Here is a 13,828-nt window from a genome sequence, read left to right as displayed (position 1 = left end):
GCCATAATTAGAATCAGGGTTTTGGATTGCTGCTAGTGAGTGAAGCAGCCTTAGGTGCTCTGGAGCCTTCCTAACGATGTCTGCAGATGCCTTGGGCTAGGACCAGTGCCTTGGGAGAAGAGGAGAGGATATCTGCTTGCCTTGCTTCATCACTCTGTCACTGGCCAGAGGCTATTCCTCAGTGTATTTCAAAATCTGTGTTTGGGAAGGAATGTAGCTCTATATTATTTTCATCAGCTGCAAGAATGTTAAAATGTGTGTGTGTGTTTTTTTTTTTCTGGGGTAAGTATTTTTTTGCTCTGTGTCTGCAATATTGTTAAGAGAAAATGGTCAAGGGTCAGGTTTGAGATGGGACTGTCTGGTTGTTCACATTCAACCAATGTATGTAGCTATGTGTATATTTTTTGCCTAGTTGGTTGTAGTGCTTTAGCAGCTAGGGCCTTTGTGTTTTGTTGTTTGGGTATGGTCATACACACAAGATTCTTTACTTTTTCTCTGAAACTTGGTTGGTGTTAGATTTGTAGGTCTTGCCTATAGATGGAAACTGTGTGAAAACTTTTTTTTATTATGGATAGTCCTCTTATTTTTGCCTCTAACTTTTTTTTTTTTGCTCTCTCTCCTAACAGAGAGGTGTGAAGAGGAACTGCCGGTGGCAGCGGCTCCAGGCCCCAGAGTCCTGTCCGCAGAGGAACAGCGCCGCCTGGCTGAACAGGAGGAGAACACATTACGAGAGCTCAGGCTCTTTCTCAGGGACGTGACCAAGCGCCTGGCCACTGACAAACGTTTTAACATCTTCAGCAAGCCAGTTGACATTGAGGAGGTAAGGAGAAATTAAGTCATGGAGGGACCAGCACTATAAACTGCTATAGTGTGACAAAGTTGGGTTTAAGCCAGTTTAAACCCTAAACTATGTGTCTGTGTGTCAGGTGTCAGACTACCTTGAAGTGATTCGGCAGCCCATGGACCTGTCCACTGTCATGACCAAGATTGACACCCACAAGTACCTGACAGTGAAAGACTTCCTGGTGGATATTGACCTCATTTGCAGTAATGCTTTAGAATACAATCCTGACAAGGACCCTGGAGGTGAGGAGGAAAATTACATGGACATGGTCACATATACACACATGCACATACATGTAAGATACTTCACATAAATGCACATGCAACATAGACATGAAATGCATAAAAATGAATGTGTGCACAATTAACATGCTTGCGCCCATTCACATAAACACTATCATACCACCAAGTAAAATAACAGTTAAAAAACTAGCCTTCTTATGCTTATCTAAGTACATTATAGCACATTTTCTTCATTGATCCATGGATGGATCCATACAGCCCTTGTTAGGAAATTAGGATATTTTCCTAAAATCCATTTTTTTTTTTTTTTTTTTTTAAACACCGGACTATCATCTATCTTTAGGCTATGAATGCAAAACTTTTTTTTTTGCTGTGGCATAGGACAGTACCTTGATAATAAGTCACCAGTGGACTGTCCGAGAAAAAATGACCATCTGCTTTTGTAGTTATTGTTGTGTTCCTTTAGGCTCTGATTGTGTGAGTAAAAAATAATTAGATTTAACAACTTATGAAGAGGGTTTCCAGGCACTAAAACTGCAGAACCTCAAGATAGTTTTCTTCAACTTGGAAATTCAAATGAAGAAAAATGCATACAGCCCCCACTGAAAATAGCATTTCCACAGTGTAATTCATGCTCTGTAGCTGAGGAGGGCTGCATATGCATGAAATTTTAATTGTGTCTCTTTTCTTGCAATTTGAACCAACTTTTACCTCATCCTCCTTCCCATCTCAGCACCTTTTCCTAAGCCGAATATGGGCTTCATAATGAGTGCTGGAACACTTGTGCAAAAAAAACAAACAAACAAACAAACAAGGTCTGTTATTTTCAGTATCTTACAATTAAACTTGATTTACTTTTATTGTTTAAACGGGGTACTTATTTGGATGACAGGGAAAAGCCTTTGTGAAGAGAGTTACATGTTTGTGTGTACACAACAAATACCGTGGAAAAAAGGGGAAAAAATGTTAAGAGCATCTTGTTGCACAAAAGAAGAAAGTACTTTCTACTAGAATCAAATCCTCAATAGCAATTCCAATAATGTTAATTGAAAGTTGCATACAGTAGCCTTGCTTCAGACCATTCAGTTGATGTGACCATTTTAATTCTCGCCTTGTGTGTTTAGCTGCTTCAGTTCCCTTGCAAGGATATAGTTGCCTGATACTAATGGGAAGCAATTCTCTGCCAGCCCAAATGAATAAATCATATCTGTCTTTGCAGGCGAGGGCCTGGGTCATTTGTTGGAATGCAGGGTCTACAAATGATACAATAAACGAGAAAAATGCAATTAGGCAGTTTAATAAAGAAGACTAACGAAGCCTCTTTGCCTGCTCACCCAATGCTTGGCCCAGGGAATATGGCCCACACTCTGCACAATTATGCTGCCGGGGAAGTTCTACACCAGCTCACAAAGTGCTGGGAAAAAAACCTCATTATCCCTCTGTGGTCTGGTTCTCCTTGTCCTTCACGCTGTCTTTATCATGCCGTCCTCCATGTAAAATCATGTTGGCTTCCTCTTCTTTTACCTCCCAACCTTGCTAAATAATTACTTTATGTTAAAAAGGGCAAAAAAGTGTCACAAATGCTTTTTTGTTGCTTGAGGGAAATGGTGCTAACAACTCTGACAACCCCCAAACCTTCTATTAACACGTAAGCAACAGCGTTGTATGTAAGTGCAGTCTTTTCTGTTCTAGAGGAGGAGGTTTGGCAGAGTCCATAAAGGTGCTGATGTGCTCTCGGCATTCCACCTGGCCTTTGACATCTCCTCCACTGACAGGCATTTTTGCTTTTATGATGCACTTGCATGTGCACACGCTCAGAAATACTCAGTAAAAAAGCACACACAGACTGCCTCCATTGCAATTAGACAGCCATCCTCCAATTAGACAAAGGAAGCTGGCATATTGTGACCCCTCTGCCACTCTCTGCCTGAACTGTTCTCCCTCTGTCTGCCGTAATGAGAGACGGCCTGTTTACAGTGGCTGTGCTTTTGGCCTGCCTCTTCAGCTCAGTCTTTATTTTCCCTCCATGGATGCGGCAGGAGGGAAGAAGGAGGATTTAATGATGCTGCCATACATCTAAGGGTAAAGAAGTGTTGTGAAGGTGTAAGGAGTGTTGAAGTGAGAGAGAATGAATATGCATTTAAAAGATATTTCAGATTGAACAAACTGTATACTGTATGTGCCATTATGTGTGTGAATGCACCCACCTTTGTCATAAAAGGGTCATATCAGGACTTTCTTGCATGTCTGAGCTCTGCCCGTTACTATTTCTCACCAAAGCCGGCTCTATCCTTTTCAAACTGTGAGAAAATGCTACAATCCCCTTTCTCACAGATACAGTGGAATGGGGTGAGCTTGCTATTCACTCTTTGTTTTACATACATGATAGGAAGAGGAGAACATGCAATATCAAGCTGCAAACTACAGTCTTGCACAATTCCATAAGCCTTGATGGTGGGTAAAAGAAGAAGAAACTGGTATCTAAGGGAAAAAACTGTGTTATAATACCATGGCAGAGATACTGATTGTAATCCTGCTTTACAAAAGACATGCCCTTGAACATACATGCACACACATGTTCAGAAAATCCCAGTTCTGTGTCTTCTGACACATACTTGTTTCACCGTCTCCTCCTTTCTCAGACAAGGTGATCCGGCACCGAGCATGCAGTTTAAAGGACACAGCCCATGCTATATTTGCTGCTGAGCTGGACCCCGAGTTCGACCGCATGTGTGAGGAGATCAAGGAAGTGTGCAGGAAGAGGGGTAAGAAAATAATTTCAACAAAGCAAAATGGAAAGCATATCTTTCAGTTACTGAAATAACACACTATCTATCGTACCGAAAAGTAAACTCCCATCTCTGCACTATTCTACCGGTAAGGGTTGACACCATAAAATTTTAACAGATATCTGTTAACATGGAACAATTTGCAAGTCCTACCATTTCCTTGATTACCACTTAACGACTTGTGGAAAGTATTTCGCAACTTAAGTAAACAAAAACACATTCATTTTTTTTGTTTATTACATTAATTTGTCAGGGACCATGTACAAAAAAAACTCATACAAAGAGAACAGATGTACCAGATTTAGCTTCTAGCTAATTTCCACCTAATAACTGCAGTTACTTGATAAATATCCATTATTTTGTCTTCACTGCCCTCTTTATGTAGGGATAGTTGTTTTCATTATATTACTGGCGGAGCAGACTAATGTAGCACACTAATAACACTGAACACAAAAACATCATTTGTTTATGTAAATAAGTAAACACTTTGGAAGAATACTCATTCACTTGAATAATGAGCCCTAGCCAGTCCATGTTAGCTGTGTAGTTCTTTGCCTGCCCTTTCTTTTTTTGTAGAAAATCTTTGATATATTTTTTTGGAGAATAGAAACCTGCTTTTTGGAGAAAAAAAAACTCTGTGTGGTAGCCCAGTAGCACTTGATGGAGCAGTCAGCTTTTAGAGCAGAGTATGTGGCGCAGAAAGGAGTTATGCCTGAGGCTCCAGTGTTCCAGACAGTACCTTCTGTGCTAGCTGTCTGCCTGGCGCTCTGCATCTGTACACTCACCAAACAGCCCCAAGCAGTGCTGAGTGGACTCAGGGTAAATCTGAATTAGTCTTATGCACATAGAAATGCACATATATACAATGTGTTTAAATAATAGGCTTAAGCTTTTAAGTATTGGGTTTTATGTTAGTTGTCAAATATTTGAGCACAAAGGCATGTAATCATATGCAAATGTTCCTGTTGCTATACTTGCCAACATGGGAAAAGGCTAAATAACACTTCTGTATATTGAACACTTGACCCATGTAACACCACTGTCACTTATCCATGCAAAACAATGTTTAAATACACTAGGCACTAAATGAAAATGTGTAATTTGTGTGTGTTATCTTGACTCAGCTAGATTAAGCTGTGCATTTGCTAAGACCAAACATATCTGTGTATTAGAGCCCAACCGATACTGGATTTTTGGGGCTGATACCGATATTAGGGAGTAAAAAAATACCGATACTGATATATCAGCCAATATAAATACATACATACACACGTGTGTGTGTGTGTGTGTGTGTGTGTGTTCGTTCACACTTTTGAAAAAGATATATAATTAAAGCAGGAGATTTTACAGTTTAACAAAAAACTTTATTGTCCAAAATGACATCAGTGCACTGAAACGGTAAACTTCACTGGAAAGTAAATAACAATCAAAATAAATACCTAGAAATAAAAAACATAGGGGCAATTATATATAACTTTAATGAAAACAAAAGATCAAATATACATAAAAAGCTGCCTATATAACTTGACTTGACCTGAGCATCTCCACTGCATTATTGCTTCTTAATATAAGTATTAATATCAGCACATATTGGAGATTATATGCACTGATACTGATATATCTGTGATAGGCCAATAGAGGCCAGTAGAACCTGACCGAAAAATCAGTCGATAAATCGGTTGGGCTCTATTGTGTATGTGCAAGTACACCTGCACATGTGCACAAAATCTTACACACACCCACCTTAGAAATCGATTAGAAGGAAGACAATACTGCATAGCGTCACTATTGGTCTCTGCACCCACAGTACCAGAGTACATTGGAGTACATTGCAACCACAGTTAATTATACAATATGCATTCAATATTTAGCCTAGACTACAGAATCATAAAGAAATCCACTCTGGCCACTATATTGTGTTTTTCTTCTTTTTATTGAATGACCATGAAGATATGTTCCTTCCTGCGCTTCATGCTATTTGAATTTGCTAGCATGAGAAAACAGAACCATTCCAAAAATGACACTTGGTAACTCATGATGCTATTTTTTGTTCTGCTCTTCCTGAAAATTTTAAAGTTCACAAGTGTACTGAGGGAACTGCACATAAAGACACAATTTCTTTAAAAAAAAAAAAAATATTATCTACACTATGCACAGCACTACCCCCCCGAGGGCCTATTGACTTCTGACTTAAGCCACAGAGGCCTGACTCTTCTGTACCAAGCGGGGTACTTATCAAAGAGGAAGAAAAAGAAGTCACTCTTTTCTTTTGATTTCCTCTTTTAGTAACTAAAAGCACAAGATGCTAAATGAATATTGCAGGAGCAGAAGTCAACTGCCTGAGAGGAGGAATACAGCAGTGTAAATATTTCATCTTGCAGTCAAGGTCCTGCTATAAAGCTATCAATTAGTGCAGCAAGGCTTGATGTCCAGTTGCAGCAGTGTTCAAAACTCACAGCGTATCCAGGGGGATTTTCTCCCCCATGACAAGATGAAGGGAGCTGTAATAATTTTGACCAAAAACTTAAATATCACTTGATGTCAAAGTTGAAATGTCTCAATTTCAGGGGCTTGCATGCCTATACGCTCCACTTCTTTTTCATTCACTTTTTCATGCTTTTCATTCTTGTCAAACTCAAGCTCTCAGAGTGAAACATATAGCCATTGCAAATGATATCTGTAGTTTTTGTATCAATATTTGTGCTGATTGACTTGTGGTTGCACTGTGTTCACCATATCACTTCCTCTGGTCATCTTTGTCTGTCAGATCACATTTTTATCATTGTCCGTCAAAGTACGATCCTAGTCTTGACTTTTGGTGTTCTCTCTCTCTCTCACACACACACACACACACACACACACACACACACACACACACACACACACACACACACACACACCAACACACTCTGTATCCTGCCAGGAATGTGTTTCAGAAGTGTTTTCCCGTTTACACAAACACACATGCACACACAAAGAGTTTTGTCTGTTGTTGGTAACTGATCCTCTGTGGGCACTGCAGACCTCCAGACGCCAGCTCAGCTGACGGCAGCTCCGGGCACTCTGGCAACCAGAAAGTACCACACTGTAGGAGAGGAGCAGGCCAGGATCAGCACTCAGGGTGAAGCCACTGACAAGCAGTGCACCACTAGTGAGTATTCAGTCTTGCACACCACACATCTTTATAATTGCTACACAACCTGAACAGGGTGATTGATGAGATTTACAGAGTCATCATGCACATGTGTGCTCTCGTAACCCAACACACCCACCTTATAGGACAAGTTGAATGACAGTAGTGCTGAGTCCACTGCCAGGGCAGAGAATGTACACCGTCACCATGCCACAAATAATTGTTTTGGTAGAGACCTTATCCTGTCAGTTTGCCTGTGAAATGTGAAAAATCGTCATATTTACCACAGTAATTCATTATATTTTACAATTTTCTTAACTTCACCTACAAAATACATGTATGGTAGTATTTGTGAACATGCACATACTGAATGTATCAGTGTATTTTTGAGAAATCAATGCATCCTCGGCTGAAACAAAAAGACATAAATCAGAATGTCTCCAAGTACACTATTACCCCTCTGTTTGACTCACACACACCGAAACTTCGACACTCTCTGTCTCACCTTGTTTTTTCTCTGTCTCTGATGCAGCAGCAAGCAGCTGTGTTGTATTACAACAGTATACCAGATGTATGTGATGTCATACACCTGCCTACACACATACACGCATACAGATACATTTCTCAGTGGTGGAGAAGCAACACAGTGAGCAGCCTCATTAGCAAGACTGCTCTCTCCTAACCACTCAGAACATGACCACACCACAGAGCAATTACATGCCCACCTGTGGCAAACGGCAGGTGCCTCAGGGTGAGGGGAGGGCCAGTCATGAGCAGGGGGCAGACTAATGAGGCTGTTACCTGAACGAATCAGAAGTAAGCAGTTTTTACATGTAATCGGAAGAATTCCCTCTAGCTTCCACCTGGGCAAAATGTGGAGAATGAGATGGGCAGAAAGGGGCACCCTCTAAGGTCATAATGAGATGTTCACAGTCTGCGTAAGAGAGTGTGGCGGTAGAGTAGGCGGCATTTATAATGACATATGATCAGACTGAAAAAAGATTGTGATGATAATGGACTGTTAGCTCAGATTGATTTTTGTGGGTGTGCAGTTCAGCTGTCAGACACAAGGTGGTGCTTGTCTCTCATGAGAGTTGCTCATGGAACCCCTGCTGTGTGGGTAAACCCTTCCTTCTCTGAGGGAGATGGCCCCCCCCTTGAGAGATGAGGGCCTCTGTTGGCGACCATAAATACTAAGACTCTGAGCATGTATAAGTCTCAAGCTTACTGCTATTTATCTTGTCCTGCTAGGCCAGGAAATACAGCGATACAGTTGGGAGTGGATATTTAGACTTAAATTACCCCCAAAAATAATAAAAATCAGTCCAGGGTAAATTAATGGCTCCTCAATTAAAGGCTGTAACACCAGGCTTGACTTTTTGTTTTGTTAAGGGGTGGAGATGTAGAAACTATTATAAACATTTCAATCTAGTACAATACAGTACATCGCTAATTACAACCTAAGTTGCCATATGGCTCATTCAACATTTGTGATTTACTACCTTGATATTTTATTGTATCACAAGATATTGTACAGGTGTACCTAATCAACTTGCAAATCGGTGTAAATTATCAGTGCATATGAATTAGGGCTACAAAAGTTAAAGTATTGATTCATTTATTGCTCATCAAAGTTATATAATGGTGAAATAAACAAATGATTAATTTGGGCAGACCTAATTTCTCCTGTTTTTAAGGGTAGCAGCCAACAGTAGGCCTGTGATGCTACTTTTAGTGGCAGTCTTTATCTACAAAGCTAAATGTCACAGATGCGGACCACCAATTTAGAAGCTCTTGGGAGAGTCGTTATCAGCCTCCACCAGAAGCTTAATTAATTAGGCTAACTCAGGTGATTAATTTGTGACATCGCCAGTTCTCACCTGGAACACCTCAGCAAGGCAGCTATTAGGCTAATTGATCACAGAGTCAGTTGTGTATCAAGATATGACACAAGCCCACAATCAAAGCACAGTGCACTTGCTGGAGGAAATGCCAATTTGTGTGCTGATATTAAAGAAGAAATAAACAGTTAATGAATTGCACCCGCTGCAGCTAAGGTCATTCCAGGGCTTTTAGCTTTCCCTTTCTTTTTCTGCAGAAGGTCAGGACTTGAAGGTTCAAGTTATCCTAGATCATTACCTGCAGGGTGAAGCCTATCTGGTTCTATATGGCTTTTATCTGGGCCGCCTCTCCTTCTCTCGCCTTCCATCCCTCTTTTCTGTTTGCCTAAGGCTGAGAGTTGCCTATGACATACAAGTATAACAGGGGAGTGGTGGCAGGAATGAAATGCACATTCATTCCTTCACCTTTCGAACCGTGAAGAAAGTTATGCGAAAGGCGTTTTGAAAGATATTTTAGAATCAGGTGTTAAAAGCAGTGGCTGTGGATATGCCTAGTTGTTCAGATCTAGATAGGTGGAGCATCTGCTCCCGCTGTAAAGACAATCAGGGATAGGAAGATGGAAGACCTTGCTGCTGTTAATGCAAAAGAAAACAGGAAAAAGGATGTGGTTTCCATTAGCTTGCATAGATAGGTCTGTCATGGTTTCTCTGCTCCCCCATTCTCTCAGCCTTTCTCTCCACCCCCTCCCTCTCTCCTGTCACTCCCTCCCAGGAGGAGCAGAAAACCCAAGGCCCATTACCTGGGCCACAGCCTGGGGTTCATTCGTAGTGCATCACCACAAGGATCTGGTTCATATGGAGTGCTTTCCTTTCATTAATAATTAAGTCCCTTCAGTTTTTTTCAATCACTCATGACTGTTTTTTGCAAGCTAAATCAGATGGGTTATTTCTGTGACAGTGAAGGCATACGCTATTTATTTCTTAACTAAAAATCAATGTCTGATCTAGGGCTGGGATGATTATCCGACGTAATCGACGTTGTCGATTTATAAAAATTATTAGACGTGGAATTTTAGTGTCGACGCGTCGTGTAAAACCACACAGGGTAAATGTTCATAGAACAAAACCGGAACTTTCTAATGGGACCGTTTATATTCATTGTCTTTGGTTTACCCGGATACAAGCGCAGCGCAAGGGCTGGGACAACGTGGTGACGTAATTGAAGTCATTGACTACGTGAATGATTTGCGTCTGTGTAATCTATTTGAACAACATGGCGGCGTCTACCAGCAGTACGACGGAGCATGTGGAGCAACACGCAGCAAAAAAGGCTTGCACACGGTCCTCCAAAGTTTTGGAATACTTTAATCTTGACACCAACAGTGCGGTAGTCTGCAGACTCTGCAAAGTGCATCTGGCATATCACTCTAGCACGACAGTCATGCACGAGCACATAAAGAGGAAACACCCTGGTGCAGTGTGTGTGTGTGTGTTGGACGGGGCAAATTGTTATATTAAATGACTAACTGGAAAATAATTGCAATAAAATTACTGTTAGGTTAATAAAAAAAATAATCGTTAGATTAGTTGAATAATCGAAAAAATAATCGCTAGATTAATCGTTTAAAGAATAATCGTTTGGGACAGCCCTAGTCTGATCATTCTCTTGTTTTCCTTATTTGTCATACTCAGACTGAAGTCATATGTCACTTTTCCAGTTTGGCAAAAACCTTTATCAGTCTGTTTTTCTTGGCATGGTTCACCAGTGTTTTTCTTCTTCCAGTTGACAAGATTGTCCTTATTCAACTGTTGAACTGTTTGCAGAAGGAAAGAATAATGATGTAGGCACTGCATAATGTGTCCTCCGCGTCACTCAATAGCATGCCCAAGGCAAAAGCCACTAGGCTGCATTCATGTAGACAGAGCACTGCTGTGGCTTGCCTCTCCCCTGTCTTGTATCTCGCATCACAATAAACAGATAGCTCCTCTCCCCACTGCCAATGTCAATCCATCACTAGACCTTGATGGGATATTTAAAGTAATAATAAATACTCCCATTTCCTTTTATCTCAGACTGATGTAGTTACTGCTTAAAAGGATGGCCTGGATTTTTTTTCTCAGGACAAAAGGACAACAGGCACACAGTCTGTACATGCTGAGATGGTCACAGTGCACAAGTAAATGGGTTAATAAGAAGGCACTTTTTTAATTTAAGAAACACAAAGAACTGTCGCAGACAATTTTGTTTACCCAGTTTTCTCATCTATGCCTTTTCTGTTTACAAAGATGTCAGATCTACTATACTTATTGAAGGTTACCCTTGACATAAATGTGTTATGCATGCTAGCTGATGTCCTTAAAGACCCCCTCCAATGAAAATCAAGTTTTAACCTTGTAAACATGTCCACATGGTTTTTAAAAATAAAAACAAAGACAAAAACACGATACATCAGGGGCAAAATGATTAGTCAATTCCATGGCTTGGAGTATTTACACCTTAGTACTCCTGTGGACCGGATTCACACAACTAGGGTTTCATATGTTGCAAACCTGAGGAACCAATCATAGGGAACCTGAAACTGAAAGTTTGCATTAGCACAACCACTAATGCTATGCCAACTACTGTCAAGTTAACAAGCTAACAAACAAACATGAACAAATAACAGATGCTAACTGCACTTACTGTTCTGATAAGTCTGGTAGTCACCGATTTTGGTGCACAACAGACTCGTCATCTGAGTCTGGGTCTGACTGATGGTCAAACATGTATGGCTGTATCTCCGATTTTTCCTTTAACGGTAAAAATGTTTAGACGCACTACTCTTTCACCTAGCACAAGCAGCAGTGGTGGGCGGGGCATGAGGCCTGATCCAGAATTTCTCGGTGAGGAAGGCAGATGAGCTTCTAGTTCATTTTTTTGTGTACTTTTTATGTGGGAAAACACTGTTAAACAAAATGTTAACCTTAGCAGAGGCTTTTCTGCATACTTTAAAGCATGTCTTTAGGGGAACTTGAATATCTCTCAAGAATTTCTTTTACCTGAATCGATTAAAAACCGGTTGTCACTTTTATGAAGTTATCCTTCTATCCTCCCAACTTTTCAGTGTACTGAGATTTAAATGACAGGTGGACACAATTTTGGTCAGTTTACGTCACTGCACAAGTTGCTCTTCAGGTCCAAGTGACATGTAAAAATCATCCAACTCCAGAACGGGATTAGATAAATATATATAATTTCCTTTTCTCCCGTTTTTACTCCTCTTGCCTGTAGTTTCGTCATATTTTTCTTACCATGTCACTCTATCACTCGGTCAACTTTTCCCTTGTTCTCCTCCTTCATCTCATATTTTTTGTTCTAAAATTGAAAATGGTAAAGGAAATGTGATAATCAAATTCTGTCCTGCAAGTAAACAAGGCAAAACAGGGTTTTCGTCAAACCAAAATTTAAAACACTAGTGTAGGTTTTTACACTAATACATAGCATATATCGCACATAATAAATCATTAAGTCTACTACAAATTTGTCTGAATGGCATTTGGTACAGATAACAGGTGACAAATGTAGTTCTGTTCTACGGATGTAATATTTCTTCAGCTTCCTAAAGGCTAAAATTAGAGCGTACTAGTGGGCATCAGGAGAAAATAAAGCATCTTCTAAAACTGAAATCTTGATTTTATTATTAGTCATTAGAACTGGACAGTGAATTTCCCCAAACTACTTCTTGGATATCAGGCGAAAACAATCTTGAGTTGCACACTCTGACACCCCGTGGCGCTCACTAATAAAATCCAGGCAAAGCATGCAAAGCCCAGAGTGAATAAGCACTGAGCGTAAGCTGCCATTTTGTGGGCACAGATGCCTCATGGATTGTGGCACCAAGCGTGAAATGAATGTAAAATCATCCATGATGCCGCTTGCCTCCATTATTGTTTTAGGGTGCAGATGAGCTGACATCAGTGTTAGTGTTTCAGAAGATTCATACTGTGTCTGTGGGTCTTTTCACTCCCAGCATATCACCATTCATAGTTGATGCTGCATGCTTAAGTGTTCACAGTTGACAAGGTTGGGTGGTGATCCTCTTCACTGGGTTTTAATGCCTTGTTTTATTACTGTGCAATGCAGATAACCATATTATTGTAAACAGCATACATTTGTGCCTTTTAAGAAATGAGCCCAGAGAGTTACACTGGAATGATTGAGTGTTGCTGCTCATTGCCTCTGTGCATGCCCAATAACTACAAGCTGTACTGCCCAAGAATGCTAGAGAGGTGATGGGAAGGGAAAAGAGGGTATGGATGAGTGAAAGAGGCTGGCTTAACTGATAGAGGTGTAATGCTGACAATGCCCAATTATGAAATATGGTTATTGTCTTTTTAGAATCTTTCCTAAGTGTTGTATAGAGATGCCAGGATTAGGCCAAGAGTAATCTTAGAAAATACTGCCGATGCAGAGGTGTCCATATTGAACAGTGTTCCTTTGGTAATTTATCATTTAATGCTATTTTTTCTTCCCCTCATGTCAAAGGTCTGTAAAGTTGAACAGCTCTCATACAGTGTCTAATTGCTGAAATTACTGCTAATCGACTGATTAATCAAATAACTGGACCTCGAATGACATTCATTGTTTTGATATTATGTTATCGTTCTAGGAATATCTGTACATATTCAGAGGTTTCCGTGGGAGGTAGACAGGTTTGGATTTTCACATAGGATTGGTTGTCCTGGCTTTCCAGTTGAAGTCGATCTGGTACTGTGCTTTCCATAATGAAGGGTATGTCTCTGTGCTGGCGAAAGCTGTGGCCAGAGGCATTATGATTTCGAGTAGCCTGTCCGTCCATTCCATTCTTGAAGACATTCCCTTAAGGTGTTACTAAGGTTCACTTGGAATCAATGATGAACTGTTTAGATTTTAGTTGGCAAAGACCAAAGGTCAAGGTCATGGTAACCTCGCGTTGTTGTCAGTGCGATATATAGACGCC

General features: G+C 40.4%; 1 protein-coding gene across 1 annotated transcript in view; it reads left to right on the top strand.

Moving 5' to 3' along the window:
• The window catches only part of atad2b (ATPase family AAA domain containing 2B), a 70,839-nt gene that overhangs the window by 18,973 nt on the left and 38,038 nt on the right, over positions 1-13,828 (top strand). Inside the window, exons 21-24 of the mRNA XM_023430118.2 lie at positions 627-820; positions 927-1,086; positions 3,729-3,851; positions 6,898-7,026. Coding sequence (XP_023285886.1) covers positions 627-820; positions 927-1,086; positions 3,729-3,851; positions 6,898-7,026 — 606 coding nt within the window. The remainder of the gene's footprint in view (positions 1-626; positions 821-926; positions 1,087-3,728; positions 3,852-6,897; positions 7,027-13,828) is intronic.

The sequence above is a fragment of the Seriola lalandi genome, unplaced genomic scaffold (genome assembly GCF_002814215.2).
Source record: "Seriola lalandi dorsalis isolate HSWRI2012SDOR001 ecotype SW California unplaced genomic scaffold, Sedor1 jcf7180002054901, whole genome shotgun sequence".
NCBI lineage: Eukaryota > Metazoa > Chordata > Actinopteri > Carangiformes > Carangidae > Seriola > Seriola lalandi.
This window is presented reverse-complemented; position numbering and strand designations above follow the sequence as displayed.